The sequence below is a fragment of the Hyla sarda genome, chromosome 1, assembly GCF_029499605.1.
Source record: "Hyla sarda isolate aHylSar1 chromosome 1, aHylSar1.hap1, whole genome shotgun sequence".
NCBI lineage: Eukaryota > Metazoa > Chordata > Amphibia > Anura > Hylidae > Hyla > Hyla sarda.
In genome coordinates, this window is record NC_079189.1 from 409,467,829 (window position 1) to 409,493,195 (window position 25,367).

Consider the following 25,367-nt stretch of genomic DNA (forward strand, 5'->3'; position numbering starts at 1 on the left):
ATGTACCTTTTGGTCCGGAGATATGTCCCACCGAAGATCCGCTTCTATCTTCTCTGAATTGTGTGCTGAAAGCGGGCCCACGGGGTCAATTTGAATATTCACTATCGCTGGTCATGTAAGCGCTCAGTCAGCGCATGTGCTCACGTGACCAGCCTCTCCATCTCACTAGGATGTGGCATCACAGACCATGAATATTCAAATTGACCCGAGTGGGTCCTCGCCTCCAGTGCGCAATTCAGAGAATATAGAAGCAGCTCTTCGGTAGGACACATCTCCGGACATAAGGTTACGTATTAAAGTCAGGGACCCCTTATTGATCTCCTGTTCATCCACACTATATAACCCAGTGTATTTAACCCAGTGGGTTTAGTGTGGGTGAACAGGATGACAGTTTTCCTTCTATTATACTTAAACTAATTAACAATTCTAATTAATGAAGGTGGCATGCCGAGAATAACAAAGCTATAAGTACCTGGGACTGGAAAAGCTGGCCTGAACAGTCACTCCAGGTCATATGAACCTAGTAAAGTCCAATAAAAATTTTTTTTTTTTTTTTATACTGTGAGAAATCAGAATTTTAATTTTATCAGTAAAGATGCCCTAAGCATGGTTCTCTTTTACAGGTGCGAGAGGATGATTTGCCTATAGTTTTCCAAACTCTTGTGGGAGAACTTACAATTTACAAAGAAGAAAATGGAGAGTTGGTCCGCTTGAGTCTTGGGGAGGCCACCAATGGCTTGAAAACCAGGAGCTGTAAGTTGTCACCCAAATTTTGGACTACATTAAAAAAAAAAAGAGGAACGTGTGTGGTCCTTACTTTGAATATGGCAAGCAATTTTAGGCTCCACACTGTAGGCTATTGGAAAACCAGAGGGGATTTAAAGGCCAGCAATTAGATATATTAATAGAATGGGTGTGTACTTTACTGCGTTCCATCACATGAGAATACATTAGTATGCAGGCCACCATAGGAATGAACTCTGATCATCTATGGCGTCCATGTGATACAGGTCTTCAGCTTACGCTCTAGCATGTATAAATATTTGCAAGACTTTTTATAAAGAACTAGTTAATATTTAATAATTTTAAGAACTCTACAACTGACCAGGAAAGGGGAATTCCTTGTAAATTTAGGAAAAGATTCTTCACAGTTGGGATTATGGAGCTTTAAGGATTTTTTTACACTGCATTAAGCTGTGTCCGTTTAATGAAAATACAGGGTCCCGGTGTATGCATTTAATGGAACCAACAACTCAATTACCCAATAGCGTCATTAGGGTCTTATCTATCAGGGTTTACGGGATGGAATAGCACAGACTGCCATTTATTCCTTTTAAGCTTAATCTAGTTAAAAAAAAATGTAATGCACATAAGTAAGGGGGTGGACCCCCGAAAAGATGCCTCAGATCCTGACAAGTTTCTGTTATGTTCATACCTCGGCTAGAAAGCAATCAGTTTGTGATAAGCTTTATTAATGTGCATTATGCATTGTCTTTTAAGAAAGTAAGAGAACAAACATGTTAAATAGTAAGTTGTTTTTTGCTTGTCTAAACCACTGCTGAAAAAAACAGGAATGCCCTTGTGAATTATTATTGATTACTCTTAGGCTCCTTTCACACTATGAGCACCGTTATTAAACGTCCTTTTTCTGTGTAAAAACAGATGTATAATAACGGCTGAAATAACTGGTGCTAACGGCTGAATAAATATTCATCCGTTAAGACCTGTTATAACATCCCTCCTGTATGGCCGTTTTAACACCTCTGCCTACAGACTCCCACAGCTGGGACTACTACTACTCCCATCATGGAACAGACTTCTATCCATGATGGGAGTAGTAGTTCCCCGAGTAGTGTTTATACTACAACCCCCATCATGGAACAGACTCTGTTCTATGATGGGGGTTGTAGTACAGGGGCTGAGGGATTGATAGCACCGGGTCTCTTCTGAGACCCGATACGATTAGAAGTTATTAACCAGGGGAAAGGGCAGGTGGGGAAAGAGAGATATATAATCGCTGGGGGGTATATATCTGGCCCCCACAGCGCTTCTATATATCTTTATACATGTCCCCCCCCCCCCCCCACAGCAGCACATATAGTCCCCCCGCAGCGCATTTATATATTGATATTGATAATGTCTGACCCCTGCAGTGCATCTATATACAGATGACGCTGCAGCGCTATGAATAACAAGTATTCTTTCAGCAGCGCATCGCCGCAGCCAGATGCGCTGCTGTAGAATACTTTTCATTCATAGCACTGCTGGGGGCTTATGATAGCGCTGCGGGGGGAACATGTATATGGGCTGCGGGGGACACACACACAATATATAAATGGGCTGCAGGGACACATATAATCCTGTGTGTTGCTGCGGGGGCAATATAGAAGCGTTGTGGGGCGCAGCGCTTCTATTTGAAAACCCCGTCGGGAGCCCCGAATGGCTTCTCAGTACCGGCCATTCAGGGCTCCTGGCGGGGAATTTAAAACTGAAAGTACAGTAAATACATCGTACATCGCAGGGGAGCGCACGTGCCGCCCGCTCCTCTGTTTAATAACTTCAAATCGCATCGGGTCTCAGAAGTGAGACCCGGTGCAATCCATCCCTCAGCCCCTGTACTACAACCCCCATCATGGTACAAACACTAATGTAGCCTCCCCAGCCTCCAGCAGACTCCCGCAGCCAGGGAATTACTACTCCCATCATGGAAAGAAGTCTGTTCCATGATGGGAGTAGTAGTAGTCCCTCAGCACTGCAGGAGTCTGCTGATGTCACCTCTTCTGAGCATGCTCAGAAGTAATAACGGATATTATAAACCGGGTGCAAACGCATGACATAAAGGCTCATCCGTTTGCCTAGACCTCAATGTTAAAAATAACGGCCGTTTATTTACCAGTTTCTTGTAACAAAAGAAAAATTTGTACATGTGCCGTTTTTCTCTTCTATCACAATTAAACTCCGTTATTCATGACGGGCTATAACGGTTCATAACGGGTAATCAAAAAATCCCATAGACTTTAATGGGATTTTGTAATGGACGTTTAACATCAGTTTTTAAAGCTTTTCTAACGGACGTTTATAACGGATCTTTTAACGGATGAATTTTATAGTGTGAAAGCAGCCTTACAATACATATCTACCTGTAATTGCTGTACATCACCACAGGATGGAGTTCCATACCAATCCTTTTCAGTACTTACAGCAGGTTCTCTTGTATGGATTACAGCTGGTGTAAAGTAACATTTCATAGAGGCTTGTTTGTTTATTTATTTTGTGTATTATTGCAAATATTTTTAAAATTACAGAAAAACAAACATTTTTACAAAAATGGTAGAAAACTATAAATTCCTAATGCCAAGCATAATGTGTAAAATGTTCCGATTTGAGTCTGCTTTACTGCATGAGCCCCTGAACAGCTTATCATAGGGTCTACAACGTATTCCTCATTGTACCAGAAAATGTGTGAGACGATAATGTCAGGTCATCAACAAAGAGAAATAAGGGTGACTTTAATTTAGGCGTCAATCTTCAATTACATTGGAGGGCATTTATCAAAACCTGTCCAGAGGAAAAGTTGCCTATAGCAACCAGTTAGCTCACTTCTTTCATTTTTAATAAAAGAAGCAATCTGATTGGTTGCTCTGGACAACTTTTCCTCTGCACAGGTTCTGATAAATCTCCCCCCCTTGTGTTTGAGACTTTCAATAGAGCTGAAATGATTATACTGTCTCTGGGATGTTCTTAATTTTATTTAATTTTTTTACATTATTAATGGTATTTTTTTTAATATATTTTTAAAGTGTTTCATTTGACACTACATCCGGTGCAAAGTCCTGCAAACAGGTTTTGTATTCTGACGTTGGATCGTGACAACCTGCAATCTATTTCTACCATTCTGTTAGATGTTCTGTTCTACTCCCAGACGTGAGTAAATAAAAATACATATATTAAATACTACTTATATATATATTTAAAACTTCTATTATAAGCACATTTATCTTGTGTCTCTTATCTTTTACCTTTTTATACCATTTCTCAGAAATCTTGAGCAATGAATTAGCAACCCCACCGTGATTTCTAATACTCTTACAAATTGCAGTAGTGTGTATGTTATCCTATATTTAATATAGTTCTACTAGGACGTTAGGACTTATTAAAAAGCATTTATTTTTCTGATTTTATTAAGCATGGTCATTGTTTAACCCCTGCACACAGAACACCGCCTTTATACGGCGGATGATGCGATACCTTCGCACATTCAGCCGTATATAGGCGACAGTCATTAAATGCACGCTCCCGCGGTGCTGATCGGGTAAATTAACTGAACTCCTGGAGTGTCCGGTGGGAGACATCTCCTGCCCGACACCCTGGGACCCCATTTGATTAACCCGATCAGCAATTAGTTGTGCAGGGGCGGCACGGGATTGGTGGGTGCACAGTAGGATCAATGGGAGCAGCGGGTGTCCACGATGACGGGGATAAGTGCCCTCCCCGTAATAAAGTTGCAAAACTACAACTCCCAGCATGTCCAGACAGTCTGGGAATGCTGGGAGTTGTAGTTTTTAAACATCTGGAGGACCACAGTTTGGAGACCACTGTGTAGTGGTTTCTAAACTGTGGGCCTCCAGATGTTTCAAAACTACAACTCCCAGCATGACCGGCTGCAAACTGCTGTCTGGGCATGCTGGGAGTTGTAGTTGTGTGCCTCTAGCTGTTGCACAACTAAAGCTCCCAGCATGCCCAGACAGCAATTTGCTGTCTGGGCATGCTGGGATTTGTAGTTTTGCAAGATTTGGAGGACCACAGTTTGGAAATCACTGTGCAGCGGTCTCTAAACTGTGGCCCTCCAGATCTTGCAAAACTAACAGCATGCCTGGCAACAAGCGGCTGTCAGTACATGCTGAGAGTTGTAGTTTTGCTACAGCTGGAGGCACACTGGTGGGTAAACATGGAGTTAGTCTGTTATCTAATTCAGTGTTTTCCCACCAGTGTACCTACAGCTGTAGCAAAACTACAACTCCCAGCATGCATAGTCTGTCAGTTTATGTTTAGAGTTGTAGTTTTGCAATAGCTGGAGGTTTGCGCCCGTAAACCCCCCCATGTGAATGTACAGGGTACAATCACACAGGCGGCTTTACAGCTAGTTTGCCAATGCAAGTTTGAGCTGCGGCAAATTTTCCACCGCAACTCAAATTCCCAGCGGGAAACTCTCTGTAAACCCCTGCCTGTGTGAATGTACCCTAAAAAACACGGATGGCCATTGACTGTCCCTGTCCAGGCATGCTGGGAGTTTTGCAACAGCTGGAGGCACCTTGTTTGGGAAACCCTGGCGTAGGGTATTTATGGCGGTGGAGGCAAGAGTAACGCTTGCATCCGTGTTCACCCCTATGCAAATCCCCAATTTAGGCCTCAAATGCGCATGGCGCTCTCACCTCAGAGCCCTGTTGTATTTCATGGCAACAGCTTAAGGCTACGTATGGGGTATTTCCATACTCGGAAGAAATTGTTACACTTTTACCCCTTATGAAAATGAAAAATTTGGGTCTACGCCAGCATGTTAGTGTAAATTTTTTTTTTTTTACACTAACATGCGTGTGTTGCCCGATACTTTTCATTTTCACAAGAGGAAAAAAGGACCCCCAAAATTTTTTACGCAATTTCTCCTGAGTATTGAAATACCCCATATGTGGATGTAAAGTGATCTGCAAGCCCACAACAAGGCTCAGGAGTGAGAGGTCCATATACATTTTGAGGCCTAAATTGGCGATTTGCACAGGGGTGGCTGATTTTACAGCAGTTCTGACATAAACGCCAACAAAAAAAAACACCCACATGTGACCCCATTTTGGAAACTACACCCCGTAGTAGTAATGTAACAAGAGGGGGGGGGGTATAGTGAGCCTTAACACTCCACAGGTGTTTGACAAATTTTCGTTTAAAGTTGGACATGAAAATGAAAAATTTTACTTTTTTTCACTAAAATGCTGGTGTTACCAAGTTTTTGTGCTTTTGGAGAGAGAATTTGGCAGGAATTGAAGGCTATGTGTGTTTACAAAGCCTTCGTCATGTTGCCAGAACAGTGGACTCCCCCACAAGTGACCCCATTTTGGAAACTACACCCCTCATTGAATGTAACAACTGGTGCAGTGAGCATTTACGCCCCACAGGTGTCTGACAGATTTTTGGAACAGTGGTCCAAAAAAAATTTTTATTTTTCATTTGCACAGCCCACTGTTCCAACGATCTGTCAAACGCCAGTGGGGTGTAAATGCTCACTGCATCCCTTATTAAATTCCATGAGGGGTGTAGTTTCGTCAGCCTATCGTCGGCCCAGTCGGGACTTCGCTGCGGCCGGTGATTGGCTGTGAGTGCAGTATGACTTGCCGACCACCGGCAACCAGGAAGAGGATCGCGGCGGAGACCGGAGTGGGTTACCGGAGGAGCGAAGGAAGGTATGTATGTATTTCTTTTTACTGCTGGCAGTATGGAGGACAATTTTTCTATTCTGGAGTTCTCCTTTAAGGCCCAAATGGGCTGAGTCCTTAAGGGGTTAATCTTCCATCATTTCAAAGTAAAGCTAAATGTGGGTGATCAAAGCTAAATAAGTTTACAAATTGCAGCCAACTTAGTGAAAAATTCAGAAATTTACACCTATTCTAGAAACTTACAAAAAAAACGGGCTGTGGTTAAAAAAAAAAAAAAAAAAAAAACACTATACTTACCCCTCAGCTTGCCACCGTTCCATTGCCTCTAGTGCCCATCTGCTTGGGGGGCCTGTACATTGAACATGTAATGCTGCAGCCAATCCCTGGCCTTAATGATTCTATGTGGTGCATGCAGGTAAAATACCACTGAGGCCAGTGATTGGCTGCAGCACCATGTGTATAATGTAAAGGGATACAATGGCAACACTTTGCAAGAGAGATACTGAAGCAGTGGTGAATTTAATCTTTGTTTTTGGTTTTTATTCCGGTCCCAGACCTTCAAGGCCACATTCCGATAGACATACTGTACCCATGTTTAACATTCCATGTTTTATACAGAACTCCTGCATCCCTGTGATTCTACTGAACCAAACATAATAGATTTCTGTGGTGCTGTAAGTTTGTTTTATTAGAACTGCCAAGGTCCAGATGTGTCATCTGAATCGGTGTTTCCTAACCAGTGTGCCTCCAGCTGTTGCAAAACTACAACTCCCAGCATGCCCGGGCAGCCTTCGGCTGCCCGGGCATGCTGGGAGTTGTAGTTTTGCAACAGCTGGAGGCACACTGGTTGGGAAACACTGATCTGGAATACAGACTGGTCAACCCAGGCCTAAGTAAATTCAGCTTTGGAAATAACAGTCCAAATGTCTGTGCTGAATAATTTCATAATTCATCTTTAGTTATTGGGGATTTGATTTTCAGAGCTTCTGATTAGAGATGAGCGAACTTACAGTAAATTTGATTCGTCACGAACTTCTCGGCTCGGCAGTTGCTGACTTTTCCTGCATAAATGAGTTCAGCTTTCAGGTGCTCCGGTGGGCTGGAAAAGGTGGTTACATTCCTAGGAAAGAGTCTCCAGACCACCGGAGCACCTGGAGGCTGAACTAATTTATGCAGGATAAGTCGTCAACTGCCGAGCCGAGAAGTTCGTGACGAATCGAATTTACTGTAAGTTCGCTCATCTCTACTTCTGATAAAACTGTCCTTATGCTTCCATTCACATAGCCATGGAGCTTAACGATACAACTCTGCCTGCTTGCAGCCACCTCTAGTGGAGTCTTACTGCACCCAGATTGTGTCAGACAGAGCACTGTCTGGTAATGAATATTTCACAGGAATTGAGAGTACATAAGTAGAAACTGATTTAGCATCCGGTTGTGGTTTTAGGTTTCCTAGAACAGGAAACCTTGTTATTAGAGGCTTCTAGCACATCACTGCCTAAGGCTACGTTCACACATACGCAGATATGATGCACAGGATTTGATGCTCAGGATTTTCTGCTGCAGATTTCAATGTAAACTCAATGGCTGAGCACAGCTTCTAATCTGCAGTTACCAATCCTGCGCATCAAATCTGCGCAGGATCCTGTACGTGTGAACGTACCCTAAAGCAGATAAAAATAGACAGGAAGCGGTCGGTTATGTGCACTCATTTCACACAATGATGGCAGATATAAAAGTATCTCTTTGATATGTTGCAATTTTTTTTTATAGGTCACATGAGGATTCTGCCTCACAGAGCTGTGAATCATTTCGTTTTTTTGCCTTTTCCTTGATAGATGGATATATATCTATTGTTATGGATACAGAGACGCAGAAAAAGTATGTATTATTCACTCGCATTTGTGTCCGATAAACAACAAAAGAGAGTCTGAAAATGAGTTTAGTATGTTTTCAAGCTTTTAAAATACCCTGGTATAGAGCTTGTAATGTTGCATTAAACATTACAAACACAAGAATCCAAAGAATCCTGCACTCACTGCGGAAATAGATGTCTCACTGCTTAAAGCATATGGGAAGGCAGGTATAGTGTCCGCCAGGGGATCCGAAGCCCGATTGACTTCAGTGGGATTCTGCCAGGAGAATTTCTGCTGCTCAAATTCCGCCAGTGGAATCCCATAGACATGAATGGAGGGGGCATGGCATGATGTCATGTCTCTGTCTCAGGAGCAGTGCTCAGCACAGAATGCCGGGAGCTGCACAGAGATCGTGGGGGGTCCAAGCGGCGGGAACCCCCGTGATCAGACATCTTATCCCCTATACTTTGGATGTGTAAGGCCGGAATACCCCTTTAAAGATGCAGGGCGTAAATATACACCCTGCAACTGCTAGGGTATTTAAAGCCAGCTCAGCAGGTTAAAAAATGCAGGTAAAAAAAAATTTAAAATAATGGCTGCGATCAGCGGCCAGGATTCACCATTAAAGCCAGTCATCGGCCGTGTCTGGCATTAAGCCTTTAGATCCCACGATCAGTCAATTACAGGATCAAAAATTTGTAGAATACAGTTGCCGGTGGATTGGGGGAGGAGCTGTTCAAGACCTCTGCAGTGTGATTGTAGGGTCCTAATCAGCTGACATGGTAGCCAGAGGGCCCTCACCTGCCTCCATGCCATCGGATCGGTGATCCAGGTATTCAGGCAGCCTGTATAAGCAGAGCGCCGATAACCATATCCGCTGTGTGTGGATATGACATAGCATTGAACACTGTTTGCAATCAAAATATGGCCTGTTATAGTCTCTTATGGGGACTAAAAATGGTGAATAACATTTTATTTAAAATTAAAGGAGAGATCCAGCCAAAAGTGGTAAAAATAAAAAAATCTGTGTGTATAGATAGATAGATATAGATATCTATCTCTAATATTAATTTACATTATATTATTATGCTAAACATGACTCCACAAGGCATCTCAGCTGGTTTGTTTCCTAATCAGACCCCCATAAACAGCCTTTGAAAATCCAGCTGTGTCAGCAAAAAACCCCACACACTGGGCTTGTTTCCGGTGTGAGCTGCAGGGGAGGGGGTGTTGCCCTCTAGCCAATTAGAGACACTCAAACATTGCACACTGAAGCTGTCAGCTCTCTGAGCAGGAAAAAGGGAGTGGGAAGTGTCATCTACGGTAGACGCTGGTCATCAGTGTGATAAGATCTCCTGGACTTCCTGCCTGGAGAGCAACAGGGTATGTGCTCAGCAAAGATTACACTTCACATTGCAAAATTATATCACTTTATCATGTGCAGCTATATAAAGGTAATTTCATTTGGCTGGCGTTCTCCTTTAAGCCCCTCTCCTAATAAAAGTTTAAATCCCCTCCCTTTCCCCATGTTCCAAATAAAATATTGTAAACTAAAATAAACATATTTGGTATCGCTGTGTGTGGAAATGTCAAAACTACACTGCTCAAAAAAAATAAAGGGAACACTAAGATATCACATCCTAAATCTGAATGAATGAACTAATTGTATTAAATACTTTCGTCTTTACATAGTTGAATGTGCTGACAACAAAATCACACAAAAATTATCAATGGAAATCTAATTTATCAACCCATGGAGGTCTGGATATGGAGTCACACTCAAAATCAAAGGGGAAAACCACACTACAGGCTGATCCAACTTTGATGTAATGTCCTTAAAACAAGTCAAAATGAGGCTCAGTAGTGTGTGTGGCCTCCACGTGCCCGTATGACCTCCCTACAATGCCTGATGAGGTGGTGGATGGTCTTCTGAGGGATGTCCTCCCAGACCTGGACTAAAGCATTTGCCAACTCCTGGACAGTCTGTGGTGCAATGTGGCGTTGGTGGATGAAGCGAGACATGATGTCCCAGATGTGCTCAATCGGATTCAGGTCTGGCGAATGGGCGGGCCAGTCCATAGCATCAATACTTTCTCTTGCAGGAACTCGAGACACACTCAAGCCACATGCATTGTCTTGCATTAGGAGGAACCCAGGGCCAACCGCACCAGCATATGGTCTCACAAGGGGTCTGAGGATCTCCTCTTGTTACCTAATGGCAGTCACGCTACTTCTGGCAAGCACATGGAGGGCTGTGCGGCCCCCCAAAGAAATGTCACCCGACACCATTACTGACCCACCGCCAAACCGGTCATGCTGGAGGATGTTGCAGGCAGCAGAACGTTCTCCATGGCGTCTCCAGACTCACGTCTGTCTCATGTGCTCAGTGTGAACCTGCTTTCATCTGTAAAGAGCACAGGGCACCAGTGGCAAATTTGCCAGTCTTGTTGTTCTCTGGCAATTGCCAAACATCCTGCACGGTGTTGGGCTGTAAGCACAACCCCCCACCTGTGGACGTCAGGCCCTCATACCTCTCTCATGGAGTGTGTTTCTGACCTTTTGAGTGGACACATGCATTTGTGGCCTGCTGAAGGTCATTTTGCAGGGCTCTGGCAGTGCTCCTCTTTGCACAAAGGCTGAGGTAGCGGTCCTGCTGCTGGGTTGTTGCCCTCCTACGGCCTCCTACACGTCTTCCGATGTACTAGCCTGTCTCCTGGTAGCGCCTCCATGCTATGGAAACTATGCTGACAGACACAGCTTCTTGCCACAGCTTGCATTGATGTGCCATCCTTGATGAGCTGCACTACCTGAGCCATTTGTGTGGGTTGTAGACTCCGTCTCATGCTACCACTAGAGTAAAAGCGCTGCCAGCATTCAAAAGTGACAAAAACATCAGCCAGGAAGCATAGGAACTGAGAAGGGGTCTGTGGTCGCCACCTGCAGAACAACTCCTTTTATTGTGGGTGTCTTGCTAATTGCCTATAATTTCCACCTGTTGTCTGTTCCATTTGCACAACAGCATGTGAAATTGATTGTCAATCAGTGTTGCTTCCTGAGTGGACAGTGTGATTTCACAGAAGTGTGATTGACTTGGAGTTACATTGTGTTAAGTGTTCCCTTTATTTTTTTTTGAGTAGTGTAATTAAAGTATAATTTTAATGAAACAGCACGGTTAGAGGCATGAACGTAAAAAAAGTCCTGAATTGCCGATTTTTGGTCACTTCATTAAAACAAACAAAAATGTTACATATATAAAAAAAAAAATACAGATCACAGCTCAGATTATCAGCCATCCTACAGCCCAATGTACAAAAATAAAGTGTTTATAGGGGAAGAAGAGGACAATTTTAAGCATTCTTATTTTCTTACAAAAAATTATATAAATCGGGTATTGTTGTAATAGTACTGACCAGAATAAAAATAACATGTCATTTTAACAGTAAAGTGCACTGCATAGAAAATAACCCCCTCCCCACAAGTACAAATTTTAGTTTTGTCCTTTTTCAATACTTTGTTAGAAAAGGTTTCTAACATTTTTATTTTTAGGTTGTCATTATGGGGTACTTAGTGCAGAATGGTAGAGTAACATAACAAACTTTACATACTTTTATGTGTCTTGCAGTATTTGTTTGTGTGTAATAAGGTCAGACCTTTTTTAAAGGGATAAGCTGAGACAAATGCTATTATTCTGATGTTAATCTGTTGCAACTTTCTTTAGGTTCCCCACTGACTTACTTCTAACAAGTTCATCTAGGGAACTATGGTGCATGGTGAGAATTGGTGGGCAACCACTAGGCTTTGGTGAGTTGCTCTTCTTTTTTTTTTTTTTTTTTTTTTTTTTCTTCTTCATAAAGACGTAACGAGGGGAAGAAAAGCACATGCACATTTTGCAAGTCTCAATCGTAAAGTGGACCTGTCAGCAGAAAACGGGTGTAAATAAAGAAATGACTAAATCGGGTAGTCGTCATAATACCAGGCATACCTCTTTGTTTTCTATAATGCTTTAGAGTATAAGGTATAAACCTTTTTATTATGCAAATGAGTCGCAAAAGCCCAAAGGATATTGCCCAGCATGGCAAGAGCCAATGTAAGTACATCTTCATGTCCATGTCCTATTTGTATTGTTGCCATCAGACAAACGGGATAAGTGGATGCAAGATAGTGGGTGGTTAAAAAGAGGTATGTGCTGAAGAAGAAGCAGCATGTTACTTTCTTGCGGATTTTGCAAGAAAGTCAACTAATTTGCCCAGTTTAAAGGGAATGTCCACTTTTTACTTGTTGTAATAGTTGAATAGGTAGCCAACAGATAGAGTATTGGTGATAATTTGTTCCTTACTGATACAGTGTCTTCTCTTCCACTTAGAAACACAGCATTTGGCAGCTCCAGGAGGCAGACACAGTTTTATAGCTGGGAGCTCCGTTCAGCTGCACACAAAGATGGGTGCTGGGGAAGGGGTCTGCGAGCTGACAGTGTATATCAGTTAGGAACACATCACCAATACTGTTTTTTTTTGTTTAGAAAACACCTGAAAGGCTGCAAACCCTTTAATGTAACCTTCCCACATACAATATTGTGAGCGCCATACAAAATGTACAGAAGGAGACTTTACACTTATGGATCACAGGGCACAGCTGGGAAAATACATTTTTCTATTAGTAAGCGATATAACTTCTAGAAGTTTCAGTAAACCATGGCCACAACATACTATCATTTTAACAAAAGATGCCTCTGTATGGCAGAGCCATTATGCAAAAACAACTGGCTGCTGCTGTTACTGTACTCAATGTATCTTAGTAGAAGCTCCCGTCCTCCTGTAAATGTTGGCATAGCTGCGTTCAGTCTTCCCCCTCCTCTTCTTCACTCATAGTGATGCACAGCGCTAGCCAGTCAGCCTGCAGGCATCCAATCGCTGTGCATCCTGCAGAGCTGCTTGCCTATACAGGATTATCGGTCACTAGAGGTATCAGTGTAAATGTATGAATGTGCTACTGACAATAATGTGATCCATACCATACCATCATACTCCAAAACTAATTAAAGGGGTATTCCAGTGTTTAAAGGGTCTGATCATGGGGGAAGGTACCAAAGGTCAGACTCCCCATGATCTCCAGAACATGGCCCCGAATCTCCCCACTGTATTGCACTCTGTGTCCTATACTTTGGATAGGGGATACATTTTTTTTTAAACGCTGGAATACCCCTTGAACTTGTTTCCAGTTACTCCTCCTGAGTAAGTACATGGTTTAATTTTACTATTTGTTTTTCTTCATTCTTCAAGGTTTTTTGTTTTTTTTTATTTTATTTTTTTTTACTTTGGGTGGACATTTCATGGGCTCCGGAACCAATTACCAGTTTTCCTTAGAGCTATGGTGTCAACATACAATGGTTTTTAACATAAAAATAAAATGTGTGTGTGTTGAGGGACCACTGTATTCAGGATTAGAAATACAGAGCTAATTTCATCCAAAAACAGCACCACCTCTGTCCTCAGGTTGTGTGTGGTATTACAACTTGGCTCCATTAACTTCAATTGAACTGAGCTGCAATACCACACACAACCTAAGGACAGATGTGGTGCTGCTTTTGAAAGAATCAGCTGCCTTTCTAATCCTGGATAAACCCTTTAAGGATTAGCCCTATTAAAGAGGTTTGCCACTTTCTGCTTACTGTATTGAAAAGCATTGCAATACTGTATCACTTATTTAGAGCTAGATCTCCTCAATTTGCACATCTGAAGCATAAATCAGAGTTTCTCAAATTTCTGCTATGGATTTGCCATTGGAAAATGGTGCACACGTGAATGTACCCTTGCAGAAGCAGGGTGCGGTTATTCTTTGTGTGATGTATGATAAATTTGTGTGGTGGCAATATAATCTGCATTATCAACTATGTTTTTAAAACTAGATATGGATGTAGGATATATATTATAATATTCTCTAGCTGATGTATGGTTGTACTGTACTGATTCATTTTTCCCTTGTTTGTTCTTTGTAGATGAGTGTGGAATAGTGGCACAGATAGCAGGGCCTCTGGCTACAGCAGATATATCTGCTTATTATGTTAGTACCTTTAATTTTGACCATGCATTGGTAAGTTGACAGCCCTTGAATTAGTATATATATTTATTAGTTAGAAACGCCTCACTCAAGTCTTTAAAGCAGTGGTTCTCAACCTTTTTACAGACTGTACCCCCAAAGGGTAAAAGTGTGTCTGCGGGTACCCCTCGTGTGGAATTTACGGGCGAGGGGTACCCGTGGACAAAATAAGTCATAAAATTACTTATTTTCATAATGGCATGTGTTTACCTTTATACTAATGCGACACTTAATCCCCCTTGTGTCATTAATCCCCCCACCCTCTGATCCCCTTTTCCCATTATTACTCCCCTCCATCTTAATCCCCTTGTGCCATTTATTATCCGATATGGCAAAAGGGTAAGATTAAGGGGGGGTGGATATAATGGCAAAAGGGGATCAGAGGGAGGGGGGAATAATAGCACAAGGGCATTAAGATGGGGGGGTAATCATCACACCCTCCCTCTATATTAATCCCCTTGTGCCATTATTCCCCCCCTCCCTCTGATCCCCTTTTGCCATTATCTCCCCCCCCCCCCCTTCTCTCCTCCATCTTAATCCCCTTGTGCCATTATTCCCCACTCCCTCTGATCCCCTTGTGCTATTATCCAATATGGCAAAAGGGGATCAGAGGGAGGGGGGGATAATAGCACAAGGGGATTAAGATGGAGGGGAGGGATAATGACAAAATGGGATCAGAGGGAGGGGGGGATAATGACACAAGGGGATCAGAGGGAGGGGGGAATAATGACACAAGGGGATTGAGATGGAGGGGATAATCCCCTCCCCCATATTAATCCCCTTGTGCCATTATCCCCCCGCCCCCAATTACTCTGATCTCCTTTTGTCATTATCCCTCCCCCTCCATCTTAATGCCCTTGTGCCATGATTTCTCCCCCCTCCAATCCCCGTGGGCTAATATAAATGTCAGCGCAATGGCGTACCCATGCTCAACCCGTGGGGTACCCCTAGGGGTACATGTACCACAGATTGAGAACCCCTGCTTTTAAAGTATACCTTTCATTTCAAAATATTTTAAAACCTGTGTGACTTTGCTAGATTAACCCTTTAGATTAATAACAAGTTGATTTTATTTCTCTAACTGCTGTTATTGAGCCCTTGAGACCCCTTCATGGTACAAATCTATAGTTCATGCTCGCACTCTATCTATCACTCTCTCTCTTTCTTTCGCGTGTGGCTGCGTCTCTGTCTGGCTCTTTTTCTCTCTTCCCCCTTTAGATAACTGTGTCATGAATTATGTCCTTTTTTGTGAGCAATGGCTGTAGTTAGGTGTCCTAGACACATGTTCAGATCAGTTTGTGTGTTTGAGAACAAGTTAGGATTATGTAGTAGTTTCAGTAATTTACTGTTGTAGCCCATGGCATGTCCTCTGATGTGTACCTAGCCTCTTTTAGAATGCATGTATTTCCCTGTACCTTGGCTCTGGTAAACTGTATTAAGTTATACCTGGAAAGAAGTAAGGGTCCCTTGTTCTTTTTTAGCCTAAATAAATAAATCTGAGCCTTGTAAAGTTCTAGCCTATAAAACCTTGTTCTCATGACCTCTTCTCAAAGATTTACAGTGTTTGAAAACCTAGAGTGTAAAACCTCTACCTCTCCTGTCAGCCTTGGTATAAAAGGTATTTCTCGATCACGTCAATTAAGGGACACATGACCATGGGGATATGCTGCTAGACACTAGGAGGCTGACACTAGGCAAAAAAACAAAAGGAAGTCTGCCCCTCCTGGCAGGATATACCCCCCCTGACTCTCAGTTTTAGCTAAGTGTCAGTAGGAGGCAGATGCAGGTCTGGAGCTCTCCAGACCTGGTCTTCTTACTTCTGTTTTTTTCTAGTTTATCTGTTTAGTTAGATTTTTCCCTTTTATATTTTCTCTAGGTTGGGGCGGCAGGAGCATGACTCTGCCTGATCCCCCGCTTGCCAGCTAGGGACACGGTGCATAAAGTATGGGGTATGGTGTACCCATGGTCCGGGTCCCCCTTTTGCCCCTGCTCGCCCGCTATAGTAGCCTGGCATGATGCAGGTGGCAGTCAGGTGTCAAAGACTCCTCAGGTGAGTGTGATCCATGTGGGTGAGTATGTATCCCCCCTCCCCTAACCCCCTCTGTCCCTCTCTGGGGTCAGGGCTGTTTTCTCTTTATTCTTTTCATTTCCAGGGGGTCTCTTATGTGGGCACTAATGTCTGGCCGTCACCTGCATGGCCCTCCTGTCAGGTTCAGAGGTTAATGGGGGAAACAGTTCTTACCGGCAGGCTCTCCCTCTGTTCTCTGGAGCAGCCCTCAGCACGCTGCTCCGGTCCAGTTCTTAGCAGACTGTCGCACGCGTTCTCTTCTTTTTTTTCTTTTTTTTTTTTTCTTTCTCTTTTTTATTTTTATTTTTTCTTTCTTTCTCCAGCTTGCTCCCACTGTCCCCCACTCCCTCCTCTGGTGGCTTCGGTCCCCTCTTCTCAGGAAGGGTTGCTCCTTCCTACCGCTTCACTGTCAGGTCCTGACCACTGAGGCGAGTCTCCTCAGCTGGGGAGGTGTCTTCCAAGACAAGACGGTTCAGGGACAGTGGTCCATCCCACCCCACCCCCCAGAGTCCCATCTTCCCATCAATGTGCTCGAGCTTCGGGCAATCTTCCTGTGCCTCCTTTGTTGGCAACAGCTTCTTCGCCACCTTCCGGTGAGGGTACAAATGGACATGGCGTACATCAATCGCCAAGGTGGCACCCGCAGAGCGTTGGCAATGCACGATGCGGCAAGGATTCTGTCCTGGGTGGAATGGCACGTTCCCACCATCTCGGCAGTCCATATTTCCGGGGTGGACAATTGGGAGGCGGACGTTCTCAGTCGCTCCACGGCCGATCCTGACGACTGGTCTCTCCACCCGGAGGTCTTTGCCCTAATAAGCTGTCGCTGGGGGACTCCGGACGTGGACCTACTTGCATCCCGCTGGAACAGGATGGTCCTATGCTTCGTTGCCTGTCCCCAGGATCCCCTGGCGTTAGTAGTGGGCGCTTTGGTGGTACCTTGGACCCCGTTCTCTCTCCCCTACCTCTACCCGGTGCTTCCCAGGGTAGTCCGGACACTCAAGATGGAGGGCGTCTCTGCCATTTTAGTCACGCCGCGCCAGGTTGGCCTCGCCGCGGGTGGTATGTGGACGTGGTTCGTCTTGTCATAGACTTTTTCTTCCGGACCGCCCCGACCTGCTCATGCAAGGAGCCTTCTGCCACCCCAATTTACATCCACTGCGTTTGACAGCGTGGCGGTTTAAACCGCGCTTTTGAGGGCTCAGGGTTTTTCTACATGGATCATCTGGACCATGCTTCATACCCGGAAGCCCTCGTTGGCTAGGATCTACCACCGTACTTGGCGGGTCTATTTCCGCTGGTGTGAGCCCTGTTCCCTGTCTCCCACCTCTTGTCCTTTTTTGCAATCCGGTTTGGAGATACTCCTTGCGCTGCGCTCCATCAAAGGGCAGCTTTTAGCTCTATCCTCTTCCAACGCCCCCTTGCGTCTAATCCACATGTCCACACGCCCTGGGACCTGAACCTTGTTCTGAATGCCTTACAGGGCGCTCCGTTTGAGCCACTTCTGCAGGTATCTCTTCGGTTCCTCTCTTGGATGGATGCATTCCTAGTTGCAGTCACGCCCATTTACTGTGTCTCGGAATTGTCAGCCCTCTTGCCGTTCTCCCTTCCTGATTCTGCATCAGGACAAAGTGGTCCTTCGGCCGGTGCCTTCTTTCCAGCTTAAGGTCGTTTCTTCTTTCCACCTTAATGAGAATATTGTGTTGACTTCCTTTTGTCTGGCCCCGGGAGTGTCAGCTGCATAAGCTGCACGTGGTTTGGGCCCTTCGGACTTACCTGTCGGTCACCTTCTGGCATTGTGACTCGCTGTTTGTGCTCTATGAAGGGTGACGCAAGGGGCTCCAGGCCTCTACGGCGACTATCTCCCGCTGGATTCGGAGGCCTATTGCTGTAAGGGGAGGTCCCGCCCCTTTTCGGGTGATGGCTCACCCCACTCGCGCGGTGGGGCCTCTTGTGCGGTCAGCCACAGGACTTTAGCTTTGCAAGGCGGCTACTTGGACATCCTTGCACACCTTCTCAAAGTTCTATCGTGTTCATACCTTTTCATCTGCTGATGCGGGTCTTGGCCGCAATGTTTTACAGGTGGCGGTCCGTTCGTCCGCCTGAGTTTGTTCTAGCTGGGATCTCTGTGTTCTCTCCCCAGGGACTACTTTATGACGCCCCATGGTTCCTGTGTCCCCCAATTGAAGCTATCGACAAAAGTAGATGTAAAAAAAAAAAAAAAAAAAAAGTTTTTAATTCTTGCTGTAAAAATCTTCTTTTTCGGAGCTTCTATTGGGGGACACAGCACCCACCTATTGGTTTTGGTTGTTTGTGGCCAGCCAGGTTTGGTCGCCTGTCTGTGGGAGTTTTTTGGTCGGCCCTGCTTTTTTTTGTTTTTGTTTTTTTTGTCTGGGTTTTGTTCGGATGGTTTTCTTTGTCCATTTCTTCTACTGCTTTGGGACTAAATTGATTAGCTCAGTCAGGGGGCAGGTATATCCTGCCAGGAGGGACAGATTTCCTTTTCGTTTTTTGCCTAGTGTCAGCCTCCTAGTGGGAAGCAGCATATACCCATGGTTCCTATGTCCCACAATAGAGCTCCGAGAGATTTTACAGTAAGTATAAAAAAATAAAAAATAAAATTTTCTTTCTAAATAGGTACCAGAAGAAGACATTGACAGTGTGATAAAGTTATTACATGAGCGGGAGGAAAATAAAAGCTAGATTATAGTCTCTATCTGGCTGCAGCTGAAAGAGACTGGCATGAGAAGTAAACCTGTGTTCTGCACTCACCACTTCTGGTCTCAAGCAAGAATAAGGACAATGAAGAGAACGTTTTGTCTCCGTGGTGCTACAGCAGTCTATTCAGTGCCAATAAACTGAGGGCTTTATGAAGCAATACAATAATTGTTTATTTTGAAGAACATTTCTTCTAAATATGATCAGATATTTTCCCGCTGTTATATTTGACTAAAAGCACATGTTGTTGAGTTTTTGAAAAGATTGCTTGGGTTTATGTATTGATCTCTTGTCCCAAATGGGACTCCTTTTTATTTCAAGGAATCTGTTTGGTTTATATGGTTTGTATAAAACCTTAACAGGAAATTCATGTTTATATTACAGCCAAGAAGCTAAAGGGTGTCCGATACACATTCATCCTGGAAAATTTGTTTTACTGTGGTATTAACAGAAAAATGCTTGCTGCAGGTTCCCTTTTTAAGGCCTTAAAGAGGTTATCTGCCTTACTAAATTCATAGTTTGAAGGAGCAACATTGTTCTTGCAGATGCCTGTAGCCTCTTCAAAGATTACGTCTTCTCATCCTTGCAATATCCATACTATTTGTAGCAGCAGGGTGAGTGTCTGCAGCTTTGTCCAGCATTGCTACAGTACTTGCTATGCTGCTAACAGTGTAGAGATTGAAAGGACTAGAAGAATTAAACATTGAAGAGGATGGTAAGTGTTGTGTTTTATGCATAGCACATATAGTTGATTTTCTACCCTGTACACTCCAGTCTAGCATAATGTTCAGGATTACCGTTGAGCGAAGTTACAGTACTTCGATTCTGCACGAACCTCGCGGCTCAGCATTTGCTGACTTTAGCCTGCATAAATTAGTACAGCTTTCAGGTGCTCCGGTGTGCTGGAAAAAGTGGATACAGTACTAGGAGAGAGTACTAGGAGAGAGTCTCCAGCCCACCGGAGCACCTGAAAGCTGAACTAATTTATGCAGGCTAAAGTCAGCAACCGATTCTTTACGACCCTCATGGCTCGCAGAAGTACTGTAACTTTGCTCATCTCTATTCAGGGTATCCATCCTATTGTGAGCTCACTTGTATGGTCAGCAGATGTTTGTTTTGTTTTAATATAAATAGCATTCGTGCTGCACTTTCAATTCTTAATAGATATAATATATGTATACCTCATATACATGTGTAAGCTTCATCACTGCTGTGTGTGGGGTCATTTGTAATGAGTGCCTTATTTCATTAAAGGGGTACTCCGCCCCTAGACCTCTTATCCCCTATCCTGGGTGCTTTCGTTTCCCAGGTGGACCGGTGCCGAATCTCATTCACTTGAATGAGCCAACCGGAGTCGGTTGGCTCATTTTTGCCCCGTATCCGGTTGTGTGACCGGACTTAAAACATTGGTATACTATGGTTTTAATTCCGGTCACAAAACCGGATACAGGGTAAAATTGAGCCAACAGAAATCACTATCTGACTCCGGTCGGCTCATTTAAGTGAATGAGATTCGGCGCCGGTCCGGCTGGGATGTGGGAACGCCCGGTTTTGAAATTTCCCGGCTGGATATGGCATCTGTTGGGACAAAAGATGATGTGAATGCAGCCTTACTGTAATACACAATCTCTGTAACCTTGACACTTGTTTCTTTTTAATTTTAAGGTTATAAAAGTGCCTAATAACACTAAGATAATATGAAGTAAGGGCTATTTAATGGCTATAAATGAGATGTTTGCTCATGAAACATTTGACTACCTGTGTTATGTGCCTTTACATGTTTTGGATGTGTGTTATTTTATATTTTTAAGTAAAATATGCAAGTTCAAATTCCAGTCTCCTTTATCTTAGATATGAGTAACTGTAAATTTATGTTAGATCTATGTTTTCCGTACAGATGTTTCCGTTAGATTTGATCAGATCTTTTTGAAGGGACATTTACATAAAAAAAATTTCAGATAACTTGAATCAGTTTATTGCTAAACGTTTTTAGACAGCATGCTGTGTTGTGGAATGGAGCAACATTTTGTATATATCAACTGAATTCCGGCACTCACTTTCTTTTGCAAGTTGTATTTCAGCATCACAATTACGTCAGAATGGGTTTAGGACAGTCAAGCCCTTTTCAGCTGATACACAGCAAAAGAAACCGGTCACAATAAAACTTGTATAATTTTTCCGGGTGCCTTTTCTTCATTCTGGCCCACACAAGGTTTTTTTTCCTGAGGGGATGGCAACTAGAAATAACCAGCTTAGGGTACGTTCACACATTGATGAATCACAGCGGGTTTCCTGTTGTGGTAGATCCGCTGCGAGTTTCACTACCATTCACTTCAGTGGGTCCTCCACTATAGCAGATTTTCCATGGCCATCTAGAGTGAATGGTAACAACTTGTTGCGAAAAATCCACTGCAAGTTTATTAACATGTTAATGTACCATTATACATACATCTTCTATGACAGATTTTATACACAGTTAGAAGCTTTTTTTTCTGCAGTTATTTGAGCTTTGTATGAAAATTTGGGTCAGAAAGAGTTTCTTCCTGCAGGATCAGGGGGGCAAAGATGGCCTTGGTGGCCCCTTTATGTGCAATTGCTATATGGCTGACTTTGAGTAAGCCATTTGTGTACACACAATTTCTTTCAGACAATAGGCTTAAATTGTGAAGATTTATAGGTGATTTTACTATGTATGGGTTGGGCCACTGAAGATTATTAATGGCCTTTTTGTTCAGAGATTAAGGAGACGTCAGAGGAATTAAAGTTCATGATTACATGAATTTGAAATGAGTTTTTTGGATACCCTAGTTTTTAGGGATGAAAGAGGAAACATTCTTGCTTAGATGTCATTAAACTGTAAGAGAAATAAGGGGTACTCTCCCCACACTGCATCTTTTTATTTATAGTGCAAAATGCACATGTAAGAAATTGTAGTAGCGCCTGCCCGGTATTGCCACTCATTCCTGTCCTTCTTCCACTTAATGGTTCCTTCTGCTGTCTCTCCTCCTCAGTTAAGTTAGAATTAATTAGAAATCAGATTTAGACCAAAAACTATTTTTGGTCTATTTTTTTTCATTAATCTTTATAGCTTAAAAATGGTGTCAATATAGCCATGAAGAGTATTATGCATATTGAAATTAATGCTGTCCTTGTATGTGCCTAGCCAATGAGTTTTCTGGTTGAGGAAGAGCAGAAAACAAAAGCAATTAATGATGCAGCGAAACTTTGGCCGAACATGGCCCTTTCGGTATTTTCGGCTGAGTGAATTTTCTGCCGATAATTTCGGTGGGCATAGCTTAACCCTCTCCCAACCCATGACAGACGTGCATCATGGATCGGGTGAGGACATGACGCGGGCCGTGGGTTGGGTCCGTGTCATAACTGGGAGGTGCCTGCTTCAATCAGCAGCTGACATCTGCCTGTAATGACTGACATCAGAGACTGCTCAGATGTTGGTCATTTAACTGGTTACCACAGTGTATGGCGCGGGCTCCTGACTCGAGCCTGCCCCATACCTGACGGCCCCTTGCTGATTCTTGTAGCAGGGGGCCGCTGCTGATAGCAGACACGCGGCCAGCTATTAACCTTTTAGATCACTGCTGTCAAAGCTGACTGCGGTGTCTAAAGGGACATGTAAATGCTCCCTGGTGGTCTAGTGGGGTGGATCGCCTCCCTGCAGTGCGCTTGTGGGGGCGGCGATCTACTGTGGAGGTAGCCAGTGGGCTTACCTCAGCATAATTGGTGTCCGTGGCTCTTTATTTGACAGAGCCTGGCTAAGCAGGCTCAAACAAATGATCGCAGAGCACACAGATCAATGGAGTTCTATGGAACTCACTTGATCTTTATGAGGAATCTAATGATTCCTCCTAAGGGGACTAATAAAGTGTAAAAAATAAATAAATAAAAAAGTTTAAAACATTTACTAACCCCTTCCATAAATGTTAAAATCGCCCTCTTTTTCCATATAAAAAATATGAAGAAGAAAAAAAATAAACACATTTGGTATCGCCACGTGCGGAATTGTCCCAACTATTACATTATTTTATATCCACACAAAAAAAAATAAAGTGCTGAGCGCTTACCGTTCCACTTACAGGTAGACAGGACTTAGTGATCCAAAGACTGCATCGGTCTGAGCAGGGAGGCGGCAGATGGATCTGGGGGGGGTTCAGACATCAGGCAGCCTGACATCTGAACTCCCCCGAATCCATCTCTCGCCTCCCTGCTTAGACCAATGCAGTTTTGGATCATGAAGTCCTGTCTACCTGCAAGTGGAACAGTGAGCGCTCTGTACTTTTTCTTGTGTGGCTATAGATTGTATGCTGTGTTTCGTTGGGCGTGTAGCACTACCTGCCATTGCTTACACACCTGGATATGTGATTTGATGCTAATTTCAGGATATATGGATTCACTACAGTAGTGTCAACTACTTTCTTCTTTGAGATAATATATTACATTATTTTGTTTCTGATTCTGCTGTGTGAACGCAAACAAATGCAAAAAATAAAAATCAACAGAAATTACTGATTTTGGTCACATCCCAACAAAAAGTAATAAAAATAAAATGTAACAAAAACTATAATAAAGAAAAAAGGGGTTTCGGTTTTCGGCCAAGCATAAAGCCTAAATTTCTCTTTCGGTGCATCACTAAAAAAACAATGCAAGTTTTTTTTCCCCTTGTTTTTGTTATAAGAAGCATTCAGTTAATAGATACAGTGGACCAGGTAAGGGAGAAACACTGGTGATTTTTTATGGGCATATTTTGATTTTGGGGAGTTTAACAATATGCCAGATTTGTGACACCTCAATGGTCTTTCCTTTAAAGATGTAGTCATTGTTCTAATGTGCACCAAAGACAAGTTGTTCCATCCTTACTTAAGCTGTTCAGATCATATCAAGGGATATTTTACTTGTGACATAACTCATAACGTCATTTAACTACTAAAAAGTCCCTGCGGTCTCCTGAAATAATCCAGCATGAACATATACTATCAAATGAAAAAAATCTGTTACTACCATTACTATTGCACTCTTACCAAAAACAGGAATTATATAGCTCACTTTAGTATCAGGTGATGTAACATGCTCCAATTCCTAGAAGGGGAGGTGATTGGTGTTGACGTGTGAGGTCTATTGAACCCACACTGTTGACGCTCTAAAACCACAAGGCATAAATAGTGAATATGAAATGACTCAGATAGTGTAAAGTCACCACACACTAGAGACAGGGAAACAAACAAATAAAAAATAAACAAACGCAATAAGCAACTTAGCATCAATTTGCTTATTAGTTATTCTCCGATTTGTTTCTTGCTCTGCATAAATGTTAACTAGAAACAAACTTTCCCAATCTCAACTATTGTAGGTAAACTTGGAGGGTACATCAAGTTAAATATTTTAATATTTTTTTTTAAATACTTTTATCAAATTTGCCTTTTTTTATTCCCCCCCCCCCCCCCTCATTTCTGCTCCTCGCCTAGTTTGACAGCTCATTCGCTTGGTTACAGACCACCACTCCACTCTCTGAGAGGGGGTCAGGCTGGTGTGTGTAATTAAATAAATATGTTTATATATTTATTTCTTTACACACAACAGCCTAATCACTGCTTTAAGAGTGGAGCACCTTTCCTTCTAGGGGATTTTTTTTTTTTACTACCCAGCAGTAACGTTCTAAAGTTACTGTTCTGCTCCATCTCTGATCAGGCAGCTTTAGTTCCCCAATACAATGCTGTTCTGTTGTTTTGGACTGGGTCACTTAAAACTGTGGTTCTAAGACTCACACACCTCCTATCATAGAGAAAGTAACCTCAGGTATATGTAGCAGTCACTGTGGGATTCGGACTCACAGGGAAAGTAAGTAAAAAAAAAAATATTTAGTTTTAACTAAATTTGGTGTACTCTTTGACTATAATGTCAAACAGTGTCTCAGGTTGTTTGAAAATTTGGCATATCTTCAAAACTGTCTTGTCTGTTTTAAAACACCTTTTAAACTTTAAATGTGCACCATAAGCTAGGTGTGTTTATGAAGCTCTGTGTCTCATTTAACCCATGCCCACTTCTCACTAAAGGCTCCCCCTTTGTTTTATTGCAAACTTTGTTTGAAAAAGTCCTGCTAATACATGTCAGTTTTTGTGGTAAAAATTCTGGCAAACACACATGCATACATTATATATTCTCCTTCATTGTACCTATCTTCTGGGTGAGC

The 25,367-nt window shown here is 42.9% G+C and overlaps 1 protein-coding gene across 3 annotated transcripts in view; it reads left to right on the forward strand.

Annotated features, from left to right (window-relative positions):
• The window catches only part of CASTOR1 (cytosolic arginine sensor for mTORC1 subunit 1), a 44,104-nt gene extending 23,204 nt beyond the window's left edge, over positions 1-20,900 (forward strand). For all 3 annotated transcript variants that reach the window (XM_056528676.1, XM_056528678.1, XM_056528677.1), the window contains 6 exons: positions 624-753; positions 3,801-3,924; positions 8,198-8,305; positions 11,999-12,081; positions 14,276-14,370; positions 19,082-20,900. In XM_056528676.1, coding sequence (XP_056384651.1) covers positions 624-753; positions 3,801-3,924; positions 8,198-8,305; positions 11,999-12,081; positions 14,276-14,370; positions 19,082-19,147 — 606 coding nt within the window. In that variant the 3' untranslated portion in view covers positions 19,148-20,900. The remainder of the gene's footprint in view (positions 1-623; positions 754-3,800; positions 3,925-8,197; positions 8,306-11,998; positions 12,082-14,275; positions 14,371-19,081) is intronic.
• Positions 20,901-25,367: the final 4,467 nt, after the last annotated feature.